The 24,764-nt window shown below is 50.1% G+C and overlaps 1 protein-coding gene across 15 annotated transcripts in view; it reads left to right on the top strand.

Annotated features, from left to right (window-relative positions):
• Nucleotides 1–24,764, top strand: part of MICAL3 (microtubule associated monooxygenase, calponin and LIM domain containing 3) — a 238,895-nt gene that overhangs the window by 156,283 nt on the left and 57,848 nt on the right. For all 15 annotated transcript variants that reach the window (XR_004030947.1, XM_003278329.3, XM_030815781.1 and 12 more), the window contains 2 exons: nt 4,218–4,306; nt 5,216–5,303. Coding sequence is in view for 14 of the 15 variants with exons in the window: in XM_003278329.3 (XP_003278377.2) it covers nt 4,218–4,306; nt 5,216–5,303 (177 nt within the window). In the remaining variant the exon portion in view is untranslated. The remainder of the gene's footprint in view (nt 1–4,217; nt 4,307–5,215; nt 5,304–24,764) is intronic.

Raw genomic sequence — 24,764 nt, 5'->3', positions numbered from 1 at the left:
TGAGAGAGAAGGGTATGGTGGCTGAGTAGAGGGCAGAGGTACGCACCTGGCAGGAGCTCAGGTGGCAGTGAGAGGCCGAGACAGGATGAGGCCAGCCTAGTTGAGTGCAGTATTCTTAACACTGGAGCAGAGAAGACAGCTGTTCTAAACCAGCTCCCCAAATTTTAACCCAGATAAAATTTTCATCAGCTTAGCCTCTCCACAGTCCTCCCCCTCATCTGTCAGAGGACAGATGGACTACAGCCAGGAAGGAACTTTAGGGGCACTGAAGTTTTAGCCTGTTTTTTATCCAAGTTGCCAAGTGTCTCAGAAATCTAACTGAAGAGGCTCAGAGAACAAAGAATAAGCTGGGGAGGTTGTGGCAGGAGGAAGTAACTGAGGCCTTGTGCTGGGCCCCAACAAACACATCACACCCTTTGTCCTCACAACAACCCCATTAGGTAACTCTTTTTATTACTGTAATTAGAAGTCAGGAAGCTGAGTTCAGAGAACTTGTATGTTGTTTGTCCAAATTGACACAACTAGTAATAGCTCACTTGCACCAAATGACACCTGAGATTCATTCCAGGTCAGAGATTCAGGGATTGTGACTCCAGGCCTGCTGCCAACTCCATACTAGTAAATTAAGAATCATATTTGAAGATGTCCCCGTGTTTTACTTGTGGTGCTATTTGTTCTGTCTTCAGCTCTTTCTGGAGGATGCCGTCTGCTCAAACACAGAGCTGCTCTTTCTGTTTTTGCAAAGCACTAGCTCATTCGTGATCACTGCCAGCTCTTAAGACAAGGACTCAAAATTAGTGTCAGGCCCTTCCCTGTCATCTTGAGAAGAGACACACATTACCTCCACAGGTGGTGTGTGCAGGGTGGCCCTCGTCAGTGACGAGCCTGAGACTGTCTCCATCCCTGCAGCAGCCTCCAAGCCAGCCATGCATCTTCTGCTTGGACCACTGGTCTCCTTGCGTCTGTTACACCCCAGTCTGTTTCCACAGAGCAACCGGAGGGATTTTAAAAGGTGTGACTTGGATCTCACCAATGTCCTAGCCACTGCCGTGCAGACAGAGCCCGCAACCTTGTCCCAGGTGGAGAGAGCATTGCGTGTCCACCCCAGCCTCTGCCGTCAGCTGCCCCCAGTGTGCTGCACTCTGCTCCAGTGTCTTTCCATCCCATAAGCGTGATGAAGCCACTGCTCCCTTAGGACGTGGCTCTGCTCTGTCCTCTCCTGGAGTACACCCCCTGGTCTCCACAGAGTGAGCTGCCTGTGTTCCACATCTCCATGAGGTGCTCCTCAGAGAGGGGTCTGGCTCTTTTGATAGAGGGCAATTGCGCAGGCACCGGTGTGCCCGTGTGGTTCTCCACGCAGGGCTCGCGCTGTCTGATCTTATCCATGCGTCTCTGGAGAACCAGTCTGCCTGCTTGCCTGGGGGCTCTCGGTGTTCAGATCGGTAGCTGTCATACGGTGGCACTCAGGCCTGGGTGAATGAATGAATGAACGGCCCACTTGACCTTGGGTTTGCCCTGTGGCCATCTGTTTTCTCCGTTTCCCTTTTCCAGTCACTCCCATATTCAGTTACCAGGATTCCTTAATTTGGACCATTGAGAATCAGTCACTTGACTGAATCACCCACAGTTCGTAGCTAATTAAAAACATAGCAAGGCTGGGTTTACCACTGAGGCAAGCATAGTAGTGTCGTGGTAGTGCAGGCTCTGGCAGCAGCATCCTGGACCACATCCGCCTCTGCGGTTCACTGACTGTGGAACACGCTGGGCAGGTCACTCGGCCTTCTGTGCCTCGCTGAGAAAGAGGTAGGTACTAATGGCACCTGCCTCACCAGCTCGTTTAGGGATTAAATGAGTTGATAGATGGAAAGCAGTTAAAATAGTGTCTGGCACTTGGCAAATGTTAGCATTAAAATTAGCTTTTTTTTTTTAATTTAAAAAGCAAAAAGTGCCATCGTGTTGAGTTTGGGAAGGGATATGGGGAGATGCGTACACGTGACTTGTGCCACCTCATTTAATATCTCCACCTATGAGGTGGGTGCTGTGTTCTTCTCCATGGGAGGAGACATTTTCCAAAAGACAGATTATTTCACACAGCTACTGAGCGGTTGAGACAGTGCTGGAACAGAGATCACTCTTAGCGCTCACATTCCTCGCATCGTCTGTACTGTCTTCCTAGAGAAAACATTTTGCTGGAACTTTTTGATTAGGCTTGGAGGACTTGTTTCTGAAATGTAAACCTCTTTTCTTTATTAGTTTAGGTTACCAGAGCAGAGTTCAAGGAGGATTCAGTTGAGTTCAGTGGAGTTATAGTTTAAGATCTGGGATTCCACTTTTGCAAAAACAAGCAAATTAATGTAGGAAAAAAATGGAAGAAATGAAAGCCATGATAACATTTTAGTTTTCTGATACTGTAATAAGCAAGGCTGTTGGTTACAAGTAATAGAAACCCAATGCAGATGACAGTTGAAGCCTTAACTTTACAGCTTTCATCCAGATAGCAGTCCCCAGGGAAGGGCTGCCCCTTCCCTCACCTCCCTCACCATCCCCATAACGTCTCCAGCGAGCCTGCCTTTAGCCACATGCCAGTCCCCAGAGCACCCTATCCTGGGTAGGGTGGAGGGAGTGAGTTGCCGAGTGGCCTGGGTCATGCGTTACTGGTGGTGGAAGCTCAGGCCACGTGGTTGCCAGCCCGTGTCAGAGTCTCATGGAGGAGGGAGTGGTATTTCTTAAAGAATGAGATACAAAACAGACCAAAACAAGTAGTGCATGATCCAAGCACTCATACATCTTATCTTATCCTAATTATTGGTGGCCAACATTTACAAAAGCTGAGTGGCTTATTCAGATGGGAAAAGGAAGTTGTGGCCAAGCTCCAGGCAGCAACCTGTGGCTCCACTCCCCTGGTGGAGAAACAAGCGGTAAGACTGGCAGGCTTTTGGCTGTCAGGTGTTGCCACTGTAGAGTCTCTGCATCTTGGCCAAGTGCCAGTAGCCAGTGAAACATTCCATCTGAGAAAGTATACTAGGCATTATGAAAATTTTTTAAGATCTGTGTCTTTCTAATAGATTTATTCAGCATCGGATAGGGAGTGCAGGTAAAACAAGTCAGTTTCTCTGAAGGAAAAGAAGAAAGATACAATCAGATCATCAGGGAAAGGGAAAGGGAAGAATACCATCTTACCTTTATTTTCTTTGACTTTTAGGTCCTCTTATTGTAGCTTTGAGATCAGGAAAGCTCATTTGTCTAAGAAGCACTCTCTACAAATGAGGAAAATGAAATGGGATTACTTCTGTTTCAACAGTTTCTGTAGTAGGGTTTATCACTTGAGATTCAAAAGTCGTCAGTTGCTCTTTAAGTGAGAGTAAAAAAGAGTCAGAAAAAAATGACCATGTGGGTTAATTCCATTACCAGAGTCATGGGAAAAGCCAAGTTCAGTGGTGTTCAGATTTTTCTGACCACACCCCCCATGGGGATGCATGTTACCTTGAGACCCAGACACAGCTGCAAGTTCCAAGAAATAACGTTTTATTCTCATCATGCCACAGTTCACTCTGGTTTCTGTTCTGTTCTGTTCTGTTCTGTTCTGTTCTGTTCTGTTCTGTTCTGTTCTGTTGTGTTCCGTTCCATCCTACTCATAGTCCATTGCAGTATTTTTTGTTTTCTAATGTCCTTTCCTGCTGATCCTGACCCTCTGAGGGGACTGGGAGGGGGTGAGGGATAGGGTGCGGGAGGGGGAGCAGCAGAGATGGGCCTGTCAGAGCCAATGCCAGGCGATGCCCCACCCCTGCAGCCTCCACCCCTCCACGCCTCCACCCCTCCACCCCGCACTTGTATTCATTCTTGGTTTCCCCAGCAATGCTACTCCCAGCGTTTCATGTGACCACATCTTTGTTCCTCACACACTGCCACTTTGTTTGCTGGCCCTGCCACACAGGCCTCACATCTTTGCTCTGGTCACTGATTGGGTGATGGCTCAATGGCCTTCACATTCCCAAAGGAAAAGACCCCCTTCAGGCCAAGGGAGAGGAGGGCTAGAATCAAAGTTTACCCGGAGGAACTGGCTTCTCCGGACAAGAAAGCTGGGCCCAGGGAAGGCTGGGTGGCTTGATGTCCTCGTGAGGCTGGAGGAGATGGAAAGGAGTGGCTGAGACCAGGGAGGCACATTCAGGATCCGTGCCTGGCTCATCGCCTCTGTCCCTGCCTCTTGCTGTCTGCAGGTAAATTCTACTGTAAGCCACACTACTGCTATCGACTCTCTGGCTACGCACAAAGGAAGAGACCAGCGGTGGCTCCCCTGTCTGGAAAGGTAATGGTGACCATCCTGTAAGTGGGGGAGAAGCAGTGGGTGTTGCATCAGTGTGGCTATGGGCCAGGGGTGGCCAACCTGCAAACGCCCCTGTGGCCTTGCCTCTCCTGGGAACGGGGAGGGCCCAAGATGCAGTGGCAGTCCCGGGTGGGGAGGGAACCATCTTTTCATGGATGATCTGAGGTTGCCTCGCTAAGGTAAAGGCTCCACCTGCCGCCTGAGTCAGACCCAGGAGATGATGCAGCTCTCTGTCTCAGCTGCATAGACACCTGCCTTCGTCAACACACATCTTTCTGAGAGGACACCCTGCCACTGGGGTGATGCCTCCTCATGTTCCACATGATTAGAGCTTCCTCCAGAAGGGCAGGGTGGGAGAGGAGACTGTCGGGAGGATCCCTCGGTGGCCCCACCCTCACTCCCCACACCCAAAGGGCGCCCTGCCTGTGGGGCCTTTCACTGGTTCTGTGAGTTATTTGTCTGCAAACTTTTTCCCTTCTTATCCTCTTTTTAATGAGGGTGGCTTCTCCACCTGTCTTTGTCGAGGTGAACCCAGCAGTCTCTTCAGCATGGCTGCCACCTTGGCAGCACGCCTGCCTGTCAGTCCCCCTTGAGGGCTTCTGTTGCCTGCGGAGGGACTGGCAGGAAGAGGTGCACCTAGATGGATCTAGACTTTGACTCCCGGTGACTCAGGAGGCTGAGGTGGGAGGATTGCTTGAGCCCAGGAGGTCAGGGCTGCAGTGAGCTATGATGATGCCACTGCACTCCAGCCTGGGCGCCAGCAAGGCCCTCTTAAATAAATAAATAAATAAAATTTAAAACCAGCCTGTCAGATTGTCAGTGCCTCTAGGGATTTGAGGATTTGAGTGCATCAGTCAGAGTCACTCTTCTTTTTCTCATGAACTTTCCTAGGAGGCCAAAGGACCCCTGCAGGATGGCGCCAGCACAGACGCAAACGGACGGGCCAACACCATGGCCAGCTCAACTGAGAGAACCCCAGGTAGCCTCACTTCCTTGTTTGGCTGGGTGGCGCGTCACTCCCTCGGCCTCTGTGACAAGGCCAAGGGCATGAGCCAGCACCTCCAAAGCAACATTTCTTCATTCGGGCATCAAGTGGCCCAAAACCCTCTGGACTCCTTTTTCATGTGCCAGCTGCTTGCGTTCGGAGTCCCCTTTCTCTATGGCCTGTCGGAGGTGCTGGTGCAAATCAGAGGGGAGTTCCACTGGCAGGCTGTGGCCCAGTGATGGGGCCGTCCGGTGGGCGGCAGAGCCGTGAAGTGCTGTCCCTCAGCCCCGTCCCGCACCATCACACCTGAGGGCGGCCCAGGTCCTGTGTAGGTAGATAGGAGCTCGCAGGCGCTCAGACACTGCTCCCATCACCCGCCCTGGTGAGGCCAAGGCCACTCGGCCTTCATGCAGTTTGCTTCCAAGCTCCTCTGACGGCCTGGAGCTGTGTTGATTAAGCCCCATGGTCTGGCTTTGCGTTCACCTTCACTTAAGATTCTGCGTCCGTTCCCTGTCACTGTGTGTGGATGAGCTGTGGCTGCTCTCCTGTCTGCCCTGCACCGTGATGGGACATGCTCTGTCCTGACCCCTTGGCCACTGGGCTTCTCATGAGGTCCAAGCCCTCACCTGCCCTACTTTCATGACCACTTCCTTGTGTTGGGAGGTGAACAGTACCATCTCTACCTCTATAAACACATTTATTCTTGTCATAGCATGGCAGGACTTGCAGGGTTTGTGGATACCAGGCCTGTTGGGAAGAAATATGTAGGTTTTTTCCTTAAAATGGCCTCTCTCAGCTCCTTGTAAAACTTGCCTGTGAGATGCGTCCAGAGCTCCACAAACTGCCGGGTGTTCTGAATGTCCCACATGCAGCTCCAGGTGGTTCACGGCCCAGGGTCACTGTGGCAAGAGGGGGCCAGCAGGGCTGTGTTTCTGTGTCACACTTTCCTCTTGTTCAAAACACATGTATCTTAAGCAGCTATGTACAAAACTCATAAAAACTAAAGATGGTCAGCCAGTGTCAGGAACCGTGGAGGAGGAGTTGGTCATAGAATTTCCGTGGTGGGACAAGAGAATTACCCATTTGGCCTTCAATGAGAGGTTCCCAGAGTTGCATCCTTTCCCTTCCCTAAAAGCTGGTTCATGTAGGCCTTGTGGTGCTCATTCTGGGAGAGGGAAAACGTGCCCAGAGGCTAGGCGGTGCGCCCTGGGAGCAGTGAACTGGAGGCTGAGACCCGGCAAACCCCAGCCGAGCCAGGTGAACTCAGCTGCTGCTGCTGCACATGCCCGCATTATAATCTGAGCAAGCTTTTTAAGTACCCTGCAGGTGGGACCAACATTTTATAGCCATGTTTCAACCATTAATGACTTTTAAACCTACAGTCTTGAAGATCTTTATAATCCATCTTTCTCGTGAAGTACCAACAGGTCTTTGCAGCTGACACTCTCAAAGCATGGGCAGAATCACTGGTAGAGAAAAATAACCAAAGGGGTCTAGACAGAGACTTTGGCTTTATGCTATAGAATGTACATTCAGTTGGAGAGAGCACCACCTTATTAGTCTGGGCCCTATTTCAGCAGAGATGGATTTTCTGAGGAACCTGACTACTCAGTAGAACAACTCAAAAGAAACTAAACTTTCCATTTGGGTTTGGAGTACAGAACATTTTTTAAAAAGAATTAAACACAATGAAGTTAAGGTTATTCCTGAATGAAGCCAGGTTTGCTGACTTTCCCATCTGGTTGAGGTTGCCATTCTTGCCATCTAATTGAAAGTATAATGGGTTTCAGATTTTTAGGAGTTCTAAAGAATTACGGGTTCCATAGAGAAAAAGAGGAAGAATGTTCTACATAGTGGGGAGAGAGGATGAGAGTTGGCAGTATGGTTAAAGAGCAAAACCACCAAGAAAGAGTCAGAGCCCTAAGGACGTCTCTGTCCACGTGGTTCTTGATTCTGAGCCAGAAGGTGACTTGGTATAGCACGGGAGTTCAAAAGGTGGTGTCCCAAAGGAATCACAGTGTGGACCCTTACAGTTAATGACAGGCACTGTCCCCCAGCTTGGGTGGCAAAGGCCAGTGAGCTCAGGGCTGAGGGGCTTACCCTTCAGCAGCTCAAAGTCCGGAACATCTTAGTCCGGCAGCTCAGAATCCAGGGCACTTGCCTCCCAGTGAGCTCACTCTGCTGCTAGCCTCGGTAGAAAAGGAACAGGATTATGGGCAGTATTTTATGGCTGGCATGAAATAGGTACCTTTTTCTCCTTTGATAGAGATTTCCTTCTTTAAATATGAAACTGAAGCTTTGATGACTTAACTAGACTTCCTTTTAAAAAGTTTCAGAAAAGCTCAGGTGTGGCCAGGCAGGGTGGCTCATGCCTGTAATCCCAGCACTTTGGGAGGCCGAGGCAGGTGGATTGCAAGGTCAGGAGATCGAGACCATCCTGGCTAACACAGTGAAACCCCATCTCTACTAAAAATACAAAAAAATAGCTGGGCATGGTGGTGGGTGCCTGTAGTCCCAGCCACTCTGGAGGCTGAGGCAGGAGAGTGGCATCAACCCAGGAGGCGGAGGTTGCAGTGAGCCGAGATCACTGCACTCCAGCCTGACGACAGAGCAAGACTCCATCTAAAAAAAAAAAAAAAGAAGAAAAGGGAAAGCTCAGGTGTTTCAGGGTCCCAGAATGTATGTTGTAGAGAACAGTCATTAGCTCAGGCCCATGGTAGCCGCCTCCACTGTGCACTCGACCAGAAGAGGCGATGATGACGGCACTTGATTCTCTTGTGTGTAACTCAGCCATCCTCCCTAGACCCACATCCCCAGGAGGCAGGGCTGGTAAAGCTGTGACTGGGCAGTGTTTGACCCAGCTGTGCTTTTACTCTGTGCCTCCTCTTTATATTGTGGCATTTCTCTCTTCTCCTTTATGTTCTTTTTCTTTTTATGCCAAAATTCTTGCTGTTGCTGAAACAAAAACAAAAAAAACACCCACATTCAATTACAACCTGCAGTTCAAAGAACCCAGTCTAGGTCGGCTTTAAAGTGTTGTCTTTCTCTGGTAACCACATCTGTACCTGCTGCCTAATTTAGTGTTTGGGGGCATTGTTTACAGTATTTCTGTTTGTAATGTGCTTTTAATATAGAAATCCTCTTTTTTGTTCTTAAATCTATAAATGCTGTGTTTCCAAGCTTATACTTACTACTGCGTGTTAGTGGTCCTGGCACAGATTTTCTTACCCTGGCCTCGTACTGTCCACTGTGACTTTAGAAAAAGCTTGAACAACAATAGGCAGAGAAAGGAAATCCCCAAAAGGGATTATTTTCCCCTTGGACATGAGAACTTTAGTTACAGGTTTCTTGAATTCGTTTTTGTCCAGAGGAATCCTCTTTTTATCTGATATGGTCGATGACCAAAAATGAAGCAGGGAAGCCGAAGGCATAGCCGGAAAGGAACAGAAGAGCTTTTTCCCCGAGTGCTCATCACCGGGTTCACTGCCAGCCAGAGATGGACGGGGAGAAGCACGTTAGTTTCCTGTCATCTTATGGAAAAGATGATCTGAAGTTAAAAAATGAAGGTCACAGTGGCAGTTGCCTGACCCCTGTCCCCAGACACTCCTTGCCCGATAACCATGAGGTTCCATAGTTCGGGTCCTGAATGGGCCATTAGGAAATGCAGGCCTTTCCCACACCAGCTAGAAGGGTAGCCAGGCAGTAGAATTTCATTCAACCCTAGGATTCCCACCTGACAGAGGGAAGTTAGGAAGTCTTACTGCTTCCCACGTCCCCTTCCCTTCTAGGCATTTACGGAAAGCCTTTTAGCAGAGCAAGAGAATTCTGCAATCCAGCTTACCTCCCACCTTACCCCACGAGCCATAGCTAACGGTGATGTGTGAATGTTTATATATAGGTACACGTTTGTATGTATATAGATCTAATTGCACATATATGGGTAGATATTTATATATCGCACCCTAAATTATAGTAATTATAATATTTGTGAAGCTGTTTCTAAAGCTTCTTGTTCCTGGTTCTGAGAACCACGGGAGCCTCACACTGGAGAGCCGTACTCCAGGTCAGGGCTTTGAGGGTGCACAGCAGCGTAAGAGCAGCACGCCTGTAAGGAGATGAGTGGGTGGGTGTCTCAGAAAATGAGCAGCACACCCCCAAGAAGGGGCCCCAAGAGCAGACTAGGAACGCAGCGGGCTGCTGCTGCCAGGGCACCATGGAGAGCCGGGCACCTGCCTCACGTGGCTCCTGTCTGGCTCCACTGAGTTAGCTGTTTGAGCCCACTCCTGTCTTTTGGTGGTTAGTGCATCTTCAACTCTTTTCTGCAGGACACTGGAACATTCTTAGGCTGTCCCAAAAGGGGTTCCACCATAGCCTTGAAGGTCCGAGCAGGGCACCAAGGGGTTCACTTTTCTCCTGAGCCGTTCAGCTTGGGGTGCATGCGGGAGGGGCGGACAGCCAGCCGGCTTCCCGGCGGCGGTACGAGAGCCCAACAGGAGAGGATTAGCTGTGCCAAGGAACACGCCGCTGCTGCCTGTCTACTGCCCGCCTTCTCTCAACTTTTATTTTTGCCCTTGTTTTTAACCTGTGTTCTTGTGAGTTCCTGGTGTGTTTCTTTGTGAGTTTTTATTTAATTGTGTAACATTGTTTTTGCCGTTTACTGTGAAACCAAGGTGTCGTGCTTTTAATTTTTTTTTTAACAAATGTTACATTCTTATTTAAGAGAATAAATTCCAAACAATCTTTGGGTTTCTGAGTTTTTCTTTTCCTTCCCTTTCTCTTGACCAGAGGGTGGGAAAGGGGGAAGCTCAGGCAGGTCTTGGGAATGAGCTTGAGGCCACTGTGGCTCAGCACTCCCACTCCGGGGGGTCAGCAAGACAGCAGAGGTGCAAAGTGGGGAAATAGGTTTTTATACCTGACATAGGTTCCCGTTAACAGAGGACTCCTGTGTAGGGGCTGGAGTGGTGCAAAGTTTTGCTTTGCAGCAGCTGCAAGTGGAGAAAAGAAGGATGCCACCTGTGCCCATGGGCCTCAGGTGCAGTCCACCAGCAGGAGGGCCCACAGGCTGAGTGGCTGGAGGGGTAGAAACGCCACACAGAGCCTGGTCAACCATAGGGACATAGAGCCAGGCACCTTCTTCCTGCCTCCAACTGTGGCAGGGAGCTGGGGCCAGGGGCGTGTCTGTCTTCTGCCTGGAGGCTCTGCCAGGCGTGCCCGCAGGCACAGCAGCCTTGCACCTGGTAAGGTTGAAAGTTCTTGCTCTTTCTTCCTGAGCTGATTTCTCTCTCATGCTGTCTTTGGTGTGACCTGGACACTGAGCTGGGATATCTGATTCTTTCTGGCCCTTCTCCATCCTGGAGGGACTAGCCTGTGTTAAAAACAGACTATTTCCTTCTTACACACACCGCTGCTGGCATTAGCAGCCATGGCACTGTTCCCACATTTTGCCAACTGCAGTGGGCACAGGCCTAGCCTCATGCTGAATTGGCCTAAGAGAGGGCACTGTGCTGTGGTGGGCAAAGCACTGAGCCCCAAGTTTGCACCTGCCGGGCCCTAGGCACTTGGGTGTTCTCACATGAAAGAGCCCTCTCTGGCCTCCATCCCCCTGAAGCAGCTCTCATGGAATGTGAAGAGGTCTTGGCTTCCCCATAGATCAGAGCAGCAGGTCCCTGGGGTCTGCTTGGCATTCTCGACAACCACAGTCCAAGTCAGGGAGGGCCTCAACCCCTCAGTAGCTCACAGCTCTGCTGTGACACCGTCATTTTCCTCAGAGCCTTGATGGTTCCGAGAGTCTGGGCGGTGTCTCCTGGCCTGCTCATGTCCTTCCTCCCCTCAGCCACCCACGTCTGTAGCCTCTTGCTCCCCTTTCTCTGAAATAAGTCAGTATCCTGGTGCCTGCAGAAGGCAGAGAAGGAATTGGGATGTGGGGGGCGCAATAAGTGACAATAAATTAACTAAGAGTCAGTAATAAGGATGGATACATACATGTGCATAATTTTCAAATCTCAGCCCCTGGCTGCTGTTGCCTGCCCATCCCCCAGCAATAAAGGGGAGGGGACCACTGCTGTTCAGAGCGATGCCTGAGGCTTCCCACAGGAAGGTGGGGACACCCAACGTGATTCTGTGCTGCCCATTGGGAACACCCCGGAAAATCCCCTTTGGATCTCAGTTTCCTTCTGAAACTTCTTGAAATCTGTTCTTTTTTCTCATAAATTCCCTGTCAGTTTCCCTAATTAACACACTGCCTAAGAGGATGGCCTTGGCACAGACATGGAAGGAGAGCAGGCTGTGAAAATGGGCCACTCTTATTTTTTTTTTTTTTTTTTTTTTTTTTTTTTTTTTTTTTTGAGACGGAGTCTTTCTCTGTCCCCCAGGCTGGAGTGCGGTGGCGCGATCGGCTCACCGCAACCTCCACCTCCTGGATTCACGCCATTCTCCTGCCTCAGCCTCCCGAGTAGCTGGGACCACAGGCGCCCACCAACACGCCCGGCTAATTTTTTTTTTTTTTTTTTTTTTTGCCACTCTTATTTTTATGCTAAAAAGTAGGGCAGGATGATGCCATATAGGACCCAGGTCCTACAAGTGCCCCCCGAGATAAAAACACCCATGTGGAGATTTCAGGAGGAGTCTCTCCAAATTCCAGCCCCTTTCACGAAGCCCTGAAACCTCCTTGAGACTCAAAAACCAGCCCTTACCTTGCAGCTCACCAGCCAAGCACCTCACAAGTGCCAGCAAGTAGATTAGTCATCATGAAACAAGGGGCGGTGAGGCCCATTGGCACTCCTGCCCAGGTCAGGTTATGGCACTGTGGGCTCCTCTCACCACCGCCCAGAATTCTCAGCACCCTGTTGGCTGCCAACACCTCTTTCTTTATAATTGCTCCTTGTCTCCTCACCGCTTACCTTGGCGGGAGGGGGTGGTAGGCTTGTGTGCAGAAACACGTTTCCTTGCCCGGGAGGGGACGTGGGCCTGCAGGCGGATGGGACTCTCCATCAATTACTTCCGGGTTCTACCAGCTACGTGAACACCAGCTCCCTTTTACTTCCTGTGGGCCAACTTCCACATCGCTTTGCAAAAGCTGTTTATGAACACTTTCTGAATATTTTGGGGGCACTTTAATGGGTCTCCAAGAAGGACAGTGGGCAAGAGGTTGAATCATTGCCAGCATCTTCACCCTAACTCAGGCTAGCTAAGCCCAACCTTGTCACTGATGAGCCTTTCCTCCCAGCAATAAGAAGTGTGCCATGCACAGGCAGAATGTGCCCAAAATGGGAAGAAGGCACACGCCCCTCAGAAGGCCCTTGTTGGCATGAAAGGGGAGTTTTGGAACACCCTTCCACAGACAGGGAGTCTAGGGCCCCAGCTCCACCTTGCTGCAGACTCTTGGGGCCATGCTGGGACAGCTACTAGAAAAATCCTTACAGAACTTCTCTTGGCCTCTTGTGTTTTCTTTATCTCTCTTCCTTTCTGTACTTACCCAGCCCTTTGTGCTTCTACATTAATCACATGAGACTGCCCAGGTGTGACTGTTAAGTGACTGATTTCCTTATTCTGTGTTCTGTGAAACATCGGAATTATTGCCATTTGACCACTCTTATTTCATAGTCAGTGCAGCCTGATTTCTTTTAGGTCCATGCTTGGAACTGTTGGTCTTCAGTAATTGTTTTACACTGAGTAGTCCCTGTTCCCAGAAGAACCCAAAGCGTTTCAGCCCAGTGCCTCCTGCCTCGCTGGGATTCCAGAGCCTTCTGCAAGGTTGGATTGTCCCTGCACCTGCATCTCAGTGTTACCCTGCCTCGGCCAGTGCCAATTCCCCAGGAAAGGAGAACCACTGGAAAGGCACGGGCCCTGAGTTGTTCTGGTGACAGGCGCTCCTTAAGGTAGAATTAATTCCTGAAGACCAACACCAGGCAAGGTCCCACGGGCACCGGAACTCAGGGCTTTCGTGGGTCTGGGTTTTCCTCAAGAAAAGCCTGGCAAAACCAGAGCCATTTTCCTGGCAGAGGCCTAAATGAGTATGTTTTCATGCTGTTCTCATGTTCTTCTGGGCTAATGAAGCCAGGAGCACTGTGTAAGAGTGCTCCAGAGAGGGGCGTAGCCTGGGCACTTGGTCTCTGCCCAGAGCTCAAACCTGAAAACTGAGAAGCATGAGGAGCCAACTCTCCTTGTACCTGCGTGAGAAGAGCCACACCACAGGCTGTGTTCCCCAACCTTGCTGGCACCAGGGTCTGGTTTCGTGGAAGACAGTTTTTTCACAGACCGGGGTGGGCAATGGTTTTGGGATGAAACTCTTCCACCTCAGATCATCAGGCCTTAGTCGGATTATCATAAGGAGCATGCGGTGTGGGTCCCTCACATGCTCACTTCACAATAGGTTCCCGCTCCTGGGAGAATCTCATGCCGCCGCTGATCTGACAGGGGGCAGAGCTCAGGCTGCGACGCTCACTAGCCAGCCACTCACCTCCTACTATGTGGCCTGGTTCCTGACAGGCGGTGGGTCTATGACCCAGCCCGGGCCACAGCGCAGGGGGTGGGGACTCCTGCTGGAGTAGTTTTCGTGGACAAAGTACAACCTGGTGACCAAGAAAGAGCTGGTACCGATTAACAGGATTACGGCAGCATATTTATTTATTGTTGCCCTGTTTCCCAGAACTAAGACTCTAAAAAGACCAGGTTACAGTGAGACCAGCTATAAAATTTCCTTCCCACCATTTTACTACCAAGAGACTAGGTCAGTAGGTTCTTTTAAAAGTAAACATTTTCTTCCAGAGTTTCATCTAACGTGAATTACTCTGAACCAGCTGCTGCCTTCCTTTTGGCCAGTTCAGCCTTCTTGGGGCATTGGCGTTGGTAGAGGCACAGGAACGCTGGGGTGGAGGGTGGAGGGAAGAGGGCTCTGCAATCTCAGAGAAACAGGAAGCACTGGGTGCTTAGTGAGGAGAACGAAGGGCCAGGAAGGTAAGAGTCAGTCCGCACTGGCTTGCTGTGTTGCCGAGAGCCAGCAGCCATCCTTCTTGCTGCTGAAAAGACCGTGCTTAGGGCTTGTCTGTGTTTGCAACCAAGAAAGCCCTCTTCTCTGCTGAAATACTTTCCCCAAATAAAAATCGACAGTAAAGCTTACAGTGCTGTCACTCCTGCAGTTTTCCCCACGTGTGACTGATGTTGATCAGTTAGCCCTGGGGGCCCTCGTCATGCTCACTTACAGAAGAGGAAGCTGGGAGACACACAGTAGCAGCAGCAGCGGTCACTAATGTGTAGCCCGCACTGTGCACAGGCCCTGAGCAGATGCTTTGTGTAGCTGACCTTGGATCCTCACAGCAGCCATAAGACAGACAGGCCCCATGTTGCACATGGGGAAACAGGCACACAGGAGTTAGGCAGGCTTGGCCAAGGCCACGTAACCAATAAACTCAGAGTTGGGCAGAGGCTGTGCAGAGGACACAGGAGCTGCCTTTCATCATTCTCTGCAGCCTGGGCTCGGCAGCGTGGGTGAGAGGCAAGAGCTCTATGTGTAGATGCCCTGGAGAAGCCAGTGGGTTTCCATTTCATTATTCCTGGAAAATACAGGTCTCCCAGTTTGACAACCATCCCAGAGTTGGGAATGTGCCTCTGGAAAGACAGCACATTAAATAAAGGCAAAGGATTTCATCACTGAGGTGCAAGGGGGGAGGTCATAAAAGAAACGGAGGAAGAGAATGACAACCATCTGAATTGACTGTAAATAATATGAAATGGACTTTCTCTTCATTTTCTCTATATCATCCTTCGTTTTGGTCCTCTCAAATCCAGCCTGAGGTTTTGTTATGAAGAGTAAGCCCTTCCTCCATCCGTCCGCCCTGCCAGTGATGTGGAGGATTGGGGAACATGCTTGGGGAATGTTTTTTCTTCGAGTTCTGGTGTAACTGCTTCTAGCTTATAAATCTGTTGGCTTTTCCTCTCCCACCTCATTTTCTGATATGTTTCAAAGGCCTGAGTGAAGGTGGAGCTGACACTTCCATTGTGTTACAGCTTCACAGCTGCCATTCACAGTCCTCTTAAGACATTGCCTGCCCTGGGCCTGTGTGGGGTTTGGGATAGGGGAAGGAAGGGATGATTTTTGTACCTCTTTTCGTGCTGAATATGGACATTCTGATCTGCTCAGGCTTGGGCCACTCTGTACTGAACTCACACGTAAAGTGACTGACTCGTAAGTCTTTGGGCTAAGTGTGCATGGGAAGCCCTGGTTGTGCCTGCCAGCTGCAACATGGTTCAGCACAGAGAGGTTTTCAGGAAGCCTCCTGGGCACGTGCGGCGCGGCCTGGCCTGACCTTGGCAAGGCACGCTGTGGCAGGGGCCCTCAGAGCTCTCAGGTTGGAGGTTTCTGGAAAATGGGGAAAAAGAAGAGTTGAGAACACAGCACAAAGGTAGGTGTGTTTTTCCATGCCACGTTCTCCCATCAGTTTTCTTCCTGGGTTTAGTGAGACGTCCTGCTGTAATGTCCAAGTGGAACGTTCTGTCTGTCAGAGGCTTCTAGCATCCAGCCAGGAGAAAGTGAGTGAAAGGCGAGAAGCCCATCAGATTCATCTCTGGTGGTCTCCTTTAATTCCTGCGGCCTCACGCACATGACGAACATGGACGGAGGGGTAGGGGATGTGCAGGTGCCCTCCAGGGGCATTGCCAGGAGGAGCAGAGTCACCTTCTGTCAGTAGAGTCGTGTCATGAGACAAAGGAAAGTTCAGGCGGCTCATGCAGCTGCTTGGGGTGCAGGTGCTCAGCGAGTGGCAGTGACCAAGTTGGTCACAGCATGCACCTCTCTCACGGATTCCCGTCTGTGGATGGCAAGCCCAGAGCTACCTGTTCACCAGGCAGTCCTCGGTTGGTCCTGCATGTACTGCACTCCTGCTGGTCAGGCATTGCACCTTGGCAGTCACCGTGAAGGGTCGTGAGCTCACCACGTCAGAGCATGTGGAGAATTGGTTGGTCAGCCTGTTTGGTAAGAGATTAGAAATAACTTGATATAACTTCTACCCAGCACTGTGGACATTTTGGGCTGGATCCTGCTTTGCTGTGAGGGCTGTCCTGTGCCTTGTGGTGTGTCGGGTGTGTCCCTGGCCTCTCCCCATCAGACATCAGTAGCACCCCCTCCCCAAGCTGTGTCAACAGAAAATGTCTGCAGACATTGCCAAGTGACCCAGGGGAAAAATCACCCCAGTTGAGAACCACGGATCTAGACTAAAGTTAGACGAAAGGACGTGACATTGACATGCTGTCAGCCTCAGTTATATTGTGGGAGGAGTGGGGGTGGGGTAGAGGAGGCCATCAGGATAGAGGACGGTGAGAATCAGAAAAGTGATCCTGAACAGTGTTGCCAGCTCCCAGCCCACGCCTCCAGACCTGTCAGCCCCCACAAAACCGTGAACACACTTTCTGGTGGCTGTGCTTCCTCACACATCGGGACCCCGTACGAAGACTGCATGCTGTAGGACAGATGGGTGCAGATCATTTTAGAAGGCAGACCTGCAAAATAAAAGCAGAGATCCTGTGTTGTTTCTGTACCCCAGTGGATGTGCACACCCTTTGGTGGTGGCCACAGCCTCGGAGAGTGGAGCTGGGTCTCAATGGAACCAGCACAGATCTTGAAACAGAAGATGTTAATTTGAGTTTCAGTTCTGCCACCTGTCATGCTTGCCGTCATAACCTCTGTGAGCCTCAGTTTCACCATGTATAAAATTTTTAAATGAAGAAAAATGCCACCTACTCCTCTGTCTGCTAAAGTTGTTGTGAAGAGCGTATAAGATGTATGAAACTTGTTTATTTAAAAGCATTACAAGAATATCAAATGTGATTGTCATTGGCAGGGATTCCAGGAAATTCCGGAAGAATTAGAGTGAGGGTGAATTAGAATCGTTTCTACTGGCTGTGTACAGTCCTCGCTCTCTGGCCTGTGCCTGCTGTGGGGTTAGGACAAGGTGGCCCATTGAGATGTATCTTCAGCCAACAGAAATTGGGGGAAGCAGAAGAGGTGAGAGCTTGGCTGTCTCCAGGCTACAGCAGAGTGGGCTAGGGGAGTTGACCTGCATTGCATGACAGTTGTTTGGAAGCACTATTAAATCTCCGTGGCTGCTTGGGTAAATTTGGCATTGCTTTTTCCCTCAGCCTGCGTGAATGGGATGTGAAGTCACCTACTGATTCCATGACACCCTAGGGGCTCTTCACTATAGTAACAAAAGCACAAACAGTCCTACACAGGATTTACATTAAGCTAAATATTCCTTTTTTTTTTTTTTTTTTTTTTTTTGAGATGAAGTCTCGCTCTGTCACCTAGGCTAGAGTGCAGTGGTACGATCTTGGCTCACTGCAGCCTCCATCTCCCAGGTTCAAGCGATTCTCCTGCCCCAGTCCCCTGAGTAGCTGGGATTACAGTCACATACCACCACGCCTGGCTAATTTTTGTATTTTTAGTAGAAACTGGGTTTCACCATGTCGGCTAGGCTGGTCTCAAACTCCTGACCTCAGGTGATCCTCCCGCCTCAGCCTCCCAAAGTGCTGGGATTACAGGCATGAGTCACCAGGCCCGGCCTTCATTAAGCTAGATTTTCAACCCCTAACCTGAAAGTCGGAAGGGTGAGTAGGAGCCAGGTAGCTTTCTTTTAGGCAGAGCAAGGCTTTATGCGTGGCCCCAGTGCCTGTCTGGGGTTGCTGGTTAGACCCAGGAGCCTTGGTGTTACCCTGTGGCCCCTTTGGAGGAGAGGAGGGTACCTGATTTCCTCTTGGAATCAGTGCATGAATGGGTGTTTTATGGGTGACGATAGACCAGCAGCTGCTCAGCTGCTGCTGATGCTGCAGAAAGGGTGCCCTGAGCCTGGGCTGTGGCGCTCCTGCACCATCAGCCTTTGTTCTTAGTGTCTGCCTGCTCATTTAGAGCCTCTCCATCCCTAGACACTAATGATTCTCTTCCAGGCCAGCCTCAGTGGCCTTCTGACAGGTGAAAACAGGAGTGTGACTGTGATTGACGTTTTACAGGGTAGTCATGGGCACTGCGGCAGGCAGCTTTAGTTTCTTTCCAAAAACACATCTGCAGCTAGCCAAGGGAGTATGTATATGTGATTTTGTGTCTTTAAAAGAAAGGCATCTGAACCTATTTAAGAGAAGCCTTTTGTTGGAACGTGGGTTTGTCTCTGTGGATCCTGCGATGTAGACCGAGCCTGGCTGAGGCTGTGTGGCTGCTCACAGGAGGGTCACATCAGAGCTGGCTTTGGATGCATTCTGGACTGGGAGTGCCAGGGGCACTCTGCTCTGGAGGACAGGAGGGTCGGAATAGAGCCTGGAGTCTTGGGGAAAGCACATCAGCCTGGACGTGCTCGTGCTGATCCATGTCCTCCTCTGCCCTTCCCCCGCCATGTGTCAACACTGGGCCCCTTTCTGGTGAGCAAGCTGCTTCCCAGAACCAAACTCCTCTCTACCATGAAGTGAAGTGCTTGTGTCAGGACATCAAGCCATTCGAGGTAGTCTCTTTTGAGAACTTTGATGTCCTCTGTGCCATTGGCATCTTCATCAGAATCTCTCCTGAGTGCTATGAGAACTGTTGCTGTCTTGGTAGCCTTGCCCTTTTCATGAGGCGGCTATTCCCATTTGTTCTTGGGGCCTTGCGTGGCACCAGCCTACCTGACAGGCATGGTGGTCACAAAGTCTCTGTGTTAAGATGAGGAAACCAAGGCCAAAATATGCTCAACATTATACTGGAGCGAAGCTCAGACATACGATTAGAATCCTTTATCCTGATCATTTATTCAAAACACTTCATTGACTGTCTACCCTGATGCACTGATGGCTTCAGGAACACAAAGATGATGAGAATAATCCCTCTCGCCAGCAGAGCCTCTGGTTTTAGAGTCTATTCAGACCTGAACAGAAGGGGAGAGATGCCTTAATAAAGATGTGTATAAAAGCCCTTCGAGGGTGTGAAGTGGAGCCAGAAGCAGGATCGGGTAACGACGGCAGAAGTAGGGGGGAAGCCATCCTTCCTGTCTTCACCTGCCCCTTAGGATTTGAGAGATCAGCCCTGCAACTATTGACTTGACAGATTACTTGTTATGTAACTGTATGGAACCTCCCGGTTCATGAGCCACGTATTTGAACCAAAGAGTTAAAATATTTCAAACCCCAGCGCATAACCACTACCCTTTCTGAGATCTTACCCAGCTACATCCAGGTGGGCAGGTAATGAAGGTAGACAGCTAGAGTGCAGCACTCGTGCAATTTAAGAGGAGACCCAGCTGAATTCCAGTGCTTTAGACATGTCCACAGCCTCCCAATGCCAAGAAGCAGCCATCAGGAAGGATGGCCTGGCCAGTTGATACAAATCAAGTCAAGGTTTCCCTGTGAGATAGTATAACACGTGAAAAATACGTTTTCAGGAGAGCTGCATGACACACTGGTGAGTTATATGTTACTGGAGAGTTGGGTGTATAGCTTAAAAGAAACCTCTTTGCCTTGACCAGATACACTGATGTGTACCAGGATTTCCATCGCCAGAAAGGCACCTTGGGAGATGATGTAATCATAACAGTAAAAATAACCTGACAGTAAAAAACTAACTCGGCCAGGCACGGTGGCTCATACCTATAATCCCTGCACTTTGAGAGGCCGAGGCGGACAGATCACCTGAGGTCAGGAGATCGAGACCATCCTGACCAACATGGTAAAACCTCATCTCTACTAAAAATACAAAAATTAGCCAGGCATGATGGCAGGCGCCTGTAATCCCAGCTACTCGGGTGGCTGAGGAAGGAGAATTGCTTGTACCTGATAGATGGAGGTTGCAGTGAGCCGAGATTGCACCACTGCACTCCAGCCTGGGTGACAGGGTGAGACTCCATCTCAAAAAAAAAATATATATATATATGTATATATATGTGTATATATATATATATGTATATATATGTGTATGTGTATATATATATATGTATATATATGTGTATATATATATATATACACACACACACACACACACACACACACACACACACATGTACATATACACATATTCCATTCTGGGCCAGGCACAGTGGCTGATGCCTGTAATCCCAATACTTTGGGAAGCCAGGGCAGGAGGATCACTTAAAGCCAGGAGTTTAAGACCAGCCTGGGCAACATAGCAAGACCCTGTTTCTAAAAAAAATTCAAAAATTAGCCAGGTGTGATGGCACACACCTGTAGTCTCAGCTACTCAGGAGGCTAAGACGGGAGGACCACTTGAGCCCAAGATTTTGAGGCTGCAATGAGCCACGATTGCACCGGTGCACTCTAGCTGGGACAATAGAGTGAGACCCTGTGTCAAAAACAAACAAATGCTTTCCTGCATGATTGTTTGGAAGGACTCTTAGAGACTAGGGTTAGCCTTGGCTCTGGCTCATGTGAGTCTTTGGACATGTTATTCAACACCACTGACCCAGAGCCCTCAATATAATCACAGGGACTTGTGGGATTTGTAATGTTTAAGGCCGTGTGTGGAGCCTGCCTGTCGTAGTGCCCGGCACAGGTAGTCGCTCAACAAACACTGCTGCTTATCCCTCATCGCCCGCTTCACTAGCAAGAAACACCTCATGTCATGTGATCTTGGAAAAAACTTGTGAACACAGCTCCCTGCTAGTAGGAAGCTGCAGAAGAAGTTTGTTGGAGGGCAGCGTGTGGGGATAGAAACCACCCTGCCTGCCATAGCAGTGGCTTAGAAACTTCCTTTCCACACACAGCTCTGGGGCTTGCCCTCCTGGAATGAGAACATAGCTGTCAACGGTATAAAAATGTGAGCCCCATCAAGCAGCCTGCTAAGGCAAGTGAATGGGGCAGCAGAGGAGAAAAGCCCAAGTTGGTGGCACCAGGTGCCTGAGAATAAGTGCAGGAAGACCTTTTGTACACTGCAGGGCCCTTTAACAAGCCCTCTGAATCTTTCCTCCCCAGGGGTGACTTCTAAAAATAGGCTAGAGCCCTTCTCCCGCAGATACCAGATGATGTGCAGCTTGACCAGAGGAGTGGTGAAGTCCCCGAGGCAGGTAGTGACCCATCCCACTACTTTAGGTTTCTAAGTGAGAATGGCAGCCATGTTGCCAATGGGATCTCCTGTGGGAACTTTAGCTCAAAGCGAGATAGGAGTGAATCAGTATCCAAGCTGATTCTTCACTGTATTTTGACCAGCCCAGATCAGGCAGTGGGGTCCCTCTGCAGCTTCATACATTCCATAGGCCTGGCCCTAAACAGGAAAATGTCTGTGCCAGACATGGTTCCGGATGTTTCAGAACAGCCACACTTCACGTGGTTTCATCCCCATTTCCCAGTATATGAGGACGTGTGGGAGAATGTAGGGACTGTACTGTTTCCAACTTGAACGGGATCAAACAGATGGAGGCATGGATCCCCCTTACACCCCTGTCCATGATCTGGGCTCTGTGCGAAGAGGGCACCCCAGTTTCCCAGGGTGATTTTGTGAGTTTCTGAGAGCGGTGGATCAGACAGCATGAACGTCACTGTGACCGATTTCGCTGCGGATCTGGAAACTTAGGTTCATGCTGCCAATCTGGCCATTTCTTCACGTTTCTCTTCCTTACATCTCCCCTGAGACGCCGCGGTTCAGAATGGGTTCATGGCTTGGTGCTTCCTTTAGTTCAAGAAGATCGGGACGGGGAAGGCTTTGGGTGGACACGTGGGGGAAGGCAGCTGAAATGACGTTAGCTGGGCTGGGTGTGGTGGCTCACACCTATGATCTCAGCTACTTGGGAGGCCGAGCTGGGAGGATCATTTGAGCCCAGGAGTTCAAGACCAGCCTGGGCAACATAGTGAGACCCTGTTCCTACAAAAACATGAAGAAGAGAAATAACCAAGCTGAAATGATGTTAGTTGATCTTTCTTCAGAGTCACAGCGAAAATACCCAGTACTGCCTGGTAAAAGCAGCAGGAATGAGAGGGACTAGCTTAAGGAGAATCTCTGAATTCCAAAATGGCAGGAGCACCCTTCTCAAATGGACGAGTCATTTCAATCACAGAATCCGCCATTCTTGCCGGAAGGTGATGCCGGAAGGTGGCCACAGTCGGCCTCTTTTATCTCCCTGAGGTCATCAGCCTCTCTTAGCAGATGGGTGACACCCATAAGCTATCAGAATGTGGGCTGCCCCAGGGCACAGATCTTGTCTGCTGTGTCACTGGTGTGCCTGAGCATCTGCAGGGTGTCTGGTTGGAAGCAGGTGGTGAAGAAACATTTGTTGAATCAGTGATTGGATGAATGAACCCCTGCAGCCATCCTACTTAACAGACATGGGAAACAGGATTGGAATCAGTCTGTGTACACAGCACCTGTCCTTCAGTCCTTGTCAGACTCGGATTCCATTCAAACTTTCCCAAGCTCATAAAGAAGGAAAGGAAAAAGGAGTGAGAGGACAGGCCAGAAAGAGGCAGAAGAGGCCCTGGACATCCTGATTTCCTATGCGACACCCTTCTCAGTGGCCCAGAGCCCTGAAGTGTCCTCAGCAGCTGCTGTGCCAAGTACAGGGGCCTTTGCCACCGCTGCAGGGAGGAGGAAGAGGAGCTGCCTGCTGAGGCCCTGGGAAGACCCCGCCTCTTAGTATCCTCTGCACCCGCCGATGCCTCTCCAGGAGTCAGGTGGAAGCAAATAAAGCCCCCTGCCAGCTCTTGCCCATCAGCGGAGAGCAGGTTGTCCTGTTAGGAGAAACGTTTCTTCCAGAATGATGTATGGAGCTCATGCAGGCAGTGACTATTCCAAAACAGAACCTGTGGTGAGGCCCAGAGCCTTTTTCCTATTTAGGATGTGGCCCAGATCCTGGGAGCTGTTTCCTTGTGGTATGTGTGGGGCTGTAATTGGCCTCCCAGTGACCTGAGAGCTGTCTGCCCTGACTTAGTGAAGACTTGGCCTTGGAAATTATTGCAGATCTTTGATCCGACTTTGAGCTGGAAAGTCCCTGTTGGGTTGTTGTTGCACTAAGGCATGTGAAGTAGAGGGAAGGGGGGTAGGGCCAGCTAGCCTGACAGGCGGGGTGCACTTCGGCTTTGCAATCCAGCACCTTGCAAAGCACTTGTTTACATCTGCACTCCTGCTCTCTCCTCCTGGGTTCTGCCATTAGTTGATGAGGGAGGAGGTCACAGGGCTGTCTTCGCTGCCCAGGCCCCCACTGTTACCGCCCTCACTATCTTGGTTTCTCATCACCGTCTGATTCATCTGACAGAAAGCCCCTTGCTCAGGACAGAGAATCAAGGATGCTGATTGTTTTGTTTTGATTTGTTTGTGCATGCATGTTTTTTTTTTTTAATTTCCCATGGCACTTTGAGGTGAAGGGCTGGGAATGTGGAGCATATTTTGGCAGTTGGTGAGTTTGGGGTCCTTGCCCAGTGTCCTCTGAGTGCCACCTTCCCTTTAGAAACAGTGAACCCCCGGGCATGGCCTGCCAGTGTGCCTCTGTGTCCTTGTCTCGCCACAGGGTGAGCTGGAGCTCTGTGTGGACCTGGCTCGATGGCCTGGCGGGTCTGGCACAGGAGAGGCAACTGCTGCCTCCCAGCTCCCCTTTTCCACCGTCCCCAGCGCAGCATTTCTGCCGGCTTTCTCCGGGGACTGGCGTGTGAAGGATCTGAACAGTTCCCAGTGCTTCTGGTTTCTTTTTTGTTGGTTGTAGCCAAGCCCAAAATTAAATCAGCATTTTCCCTTCCAGATCTCTGGCCCTGGGCTTGGACTGCCAAGTTCTGTTGCCTGACAACCCATTAGTCTGCGGGATTTGCAGAATCTCCAGGGCAATAACAGTGGGAAGACTGAGTGTCTGTCGTTCTAGATGCCAGATTCTCTGCTCCCAAGAAGCTTTCATGAAGTGCTGTGTCCCTCACCTAGAAAATACAGTGGGGAGGAGACAATGGTGAAGATACCCAAAGGGGAAGGCAGATAGGGCTGTTGTGAACATGTGCCTGGTTTTTCTTCTCGTTGTAAGTCTAGGGACAGCGTGGTGATATCCTGAGTGATGCCTTTCCTCCTCATGTTCAGATCTTGGCCCCAGGGCTCACTAGCTGTGTGACCTGAACTTCAGTTACTTCATTTGCAAATGATAGTTCCTACCTCACAGAATGTATTTTTTTTGCAGCCGGCTAACTCCATATGCCTCCAGAACACCTTTCTTGACTCCGCCAGGTGTGCTGACTCACTCTGTGTTCTCCCATGAGTGCATACGTGGCTCATGGTACTTGACACGTCGTACTGAAAGGATTCCTGCAGGGCCCTCTCCCAGGTGCTACTGAAGCTCTTTTAGAGTAGAGAGTGTTGTAATCTGCTTTGTTGCCCATGGTCCTAGTAGAAATCTTGCCAGACAGTATGCGTTCCCCACGTTACCCACGTCAAACAGACACCTCTTGAATGTTTTCCTTCCCGAGTGTTTGTTCACTCTACTGTAAAATCGCTTCCATCTGAATTGATGGCTGTTAGTTGTTTGT

This window comes from Nomascus leucogenys, chromosome 7b (assembly GCF_006542625.1).
Source record: "Nomascus leucogenys isolate Asia chromosome 7b, Asia_NLE_v1, whole genome shotgun sequence".
Classification (NCBI taxonomy): Eukaryota; Metazoa; Chordata; class Mammalia; order Primates; family Hylobatidae; genus Nomascus; species Nomascus leucogenys.
This window is presented reverse-complemented; position numbering and strand designations above follow the sequence as displayed.